This window comes from Saccostrea echinata, unplaced genomic scaffold (assembly GCF_033153115.1).
Source record: "Saccostrea echinata isolate AGI-Se365-2 ecotype Australia unplaced genomic scaffold, CSIRO_AGI_Sech_v1 ptg000009l, whole genome shotgun sequence".
In the NCBI taxonomy this organism is placed as follows: Eukaryota; Metazoa; Mollusca; class Bivalvia; order Ostreida; family Ostreidae; genus Saccostrea; species Saccostrea echinata.
This window is the reverse complement of record NW_026889758.1, coordinates 43,892,149-43,894,645: the sequence shown is the minus strand read 5'-3', so window position 1 is coordinate 43,894,645 and position 2,497 is coordinate 43,892,149. Positions and strand designations below refer to the sequence as shown.

The following is a 2,497-nucleotide window of genomic DNA, read 5'->3' as shown; positions in this document are numbered from 1 at the left end:
CATTTTTAGAGCTAACCAAAGTTATTTCTGCAAATGCCTGTCTTTGTACCTGTTAGATGTGAAGTAAGGCTTTAGAAATCTAAATCTGGCTTCCTGATTCACTCAGGCTCAGATGCATGGGTGTATCTTGTTGAACTTTATAATTTTGTGTAGTTACTTAGTTATTTTTCTCCCATTACCACTGTATGTTTTATTTTTATTAATCTTATACAGTGAATCTTTTTTTTTTTTTTTTTTGGTTCTCTAGCATGTTAGAGAAATCCCTAACGAGAATTTGATTGGTTGCCATGATCATCGAAGCATTTGATTGGTTGCTGTGATTTGTGAAGAAATAATGTACACAAACTTCGAAGAAATTCAGTTTTTGCAATAGGGAAAAAGGTTCCATAATACGTTTTTTCTCCAACTCGCCTTCCCTAATAATTGTCTTTTGACAAGTTAAACAATTAAGTCGACAAATGAATAGGGTGTAACTATTGTTAATTGATAAACATCATCCATATATATCTAAATGTTGAGTTGATGACCACAGCAATTTTTCGTAGACTTTTTGAATAAATTTTGCTTCATTGGAATATAAAATACTTTCATAGATATAGGTCAATCATCACAAAACCCGAATTAGATCTGTAAGTCATCAATATATAGAGACACACCAAAAATCACCTGATCATCTACAAGCATACCCCCCCCCCCCCCAAAAAAAAAAAAACATACTAAACACAGTGAATTATTAGAAATTTTCAAGGTCTTTCGTTAAAATGGGTCAATGAAACCCTAACTTGATCTGTAAGTCATCAGTTTTAAGAGACAAACCAAAAATTGCTCATTATATTTACAAGTATAGCAAAAAAGTCCGGAAAACTAACTATGACGGAAAGACGGACTTTACGGACGGGGTGACACTAAATGCCTCAGTCATTTCATCGCCGGGGCATAATTAATACGGCTTCTCTCAAGATACATTCATTTCAAGAATCTCATCGGAAACCGTGAAAAACCTTTTGGGAGATATTTTGCAGACAGTAGATATCTTTACTTGCATCTTCAACCACGCTCGCCATTAATAATTAATATCTGATTTGCGTTGTCAGAATAATTTTAACTTTCATTGAAATCTCTTTAAGGTATCTTGCGGACAGACAGACAAAATAAGGTTGACGTACAGACTTTCCCCATAATCCTTTAAAATTCTTTCATCAATTTTTGCGATATTTGTTTGAAGGTATAATAGTCAAAAAAGATTAGAAACTGTAACCCCCTCTAGCTTTGTTCATACATTCTCTCTGTTTACAATAAGTAAGAGACACACAATGCAACGTCAAGCTTTTTGTTTTATGAACAAATGAGAAAAAGTGTTGGACAGATTCCCTTCATTCAAATGCTACATTTCAGTGTATTTGGAGTGCAATACTTGGAATAATCCCATCCAAGGTCTTTAAATGTATCAACTAGTTCCACGAGTTGATTTGTTGTCAAGGTTGGGGCCCGTGAATACACTACCGCTCCTTCATAGAAGTAATTAGCCGAGATAGATCCGCAATAGTAAGCCAAAAGAAAAGCTTTCCCGGTGCCAACATGTACTATTCGCCATTGAGCATGCGTATTTTGTCCCATCATCATGCTGGTGTAATTGAAAATACCACCGGAAACCTGGGCAACAGTTTCATTAACCGATCGATGTCTAACTCCGCCTTTAACCGTCTTAACATCAAACTTTTCAAAAACATCGAACACTGTCTTACTATCCAGTCTTGGACTGAAGGTGGTTATTTGGCAATCGAAACAGTCATAGAGAGGATTAAGCCCTTTGACAATGTACCATGACCCATTTAACTGGTCTATCGTGAAGCTCGATTCCACTTTTTGGGGAGGGTGGCAAACCACGGGGGGATTCGGTGGGTCGTTAGTTATACACTGATGGTCGGTCGAGGCACATTTCATAAACGCGTCAAAGACATCATCTTCATAGGAATAAATGCAGTCAAACAGACAGGTCTGGTTATTGGTGGCACACCCTGTTATACACATCATTGCTGATCTGCACCCCTCATCTGCTATGCACTCCGCAGATTGTTTTGCACAGTTCTTAATGATGCAAAGCACATTAGGATTTGAACACTGTACGTATTCCAGAAACAGAAAAACGCACAAAATAATTGTCGACTTCATGTTAGCCTTCCAGAGAGGCACGTGGGGAACTACAAAGATAACACATTACTAGTACTGCATAATATTTTATCTTGATAATCGTCATGTAGTTCCTATTTCTTAAACTAAGCAGATTCAACATTTGATATATTACTTTGTTTTGGAAACAGGTCCAACGATATGCACACTAATCGAACAAAAATATACAAAATATAAAACGTTCTCTCTCTCTCTCTCTCTCTCTCTTTTTACTAATATGGTTATTACTTTCTTCCAACATGGATAAAAACTTAGCTATCCCTTTTGAAATGTTATTAAATATTAATAAACTGTAGGCAACTGGATA

At 36.2% G+C, this 2,497-nt stretch overlaps 1 protein-coding gene across 1 annotated transcript; it reads right to left on the bottom strand.

The window, feature by feature from the left end:
• Positions 1-1,375: 1,375 nt before the first annotated feature.
• On the bottom strand, positions 1,376-2,190 carry LOC133183776 (uncharacterized). Its single transcript, XM_061318682.1, has one exon. It carries the CDS (start codon positions 2,170-2,172, stop codon positions 1,378-1,380), a length of 795 nt encoding a protein of 264 aa, XP_061174666.1. The 5' UTR covers positions 2,173-2,190; the 3' UTR covers positions 1,376-1,377.
• Positions 2,191-2,497: the final 307 nt, after the last annotated feature.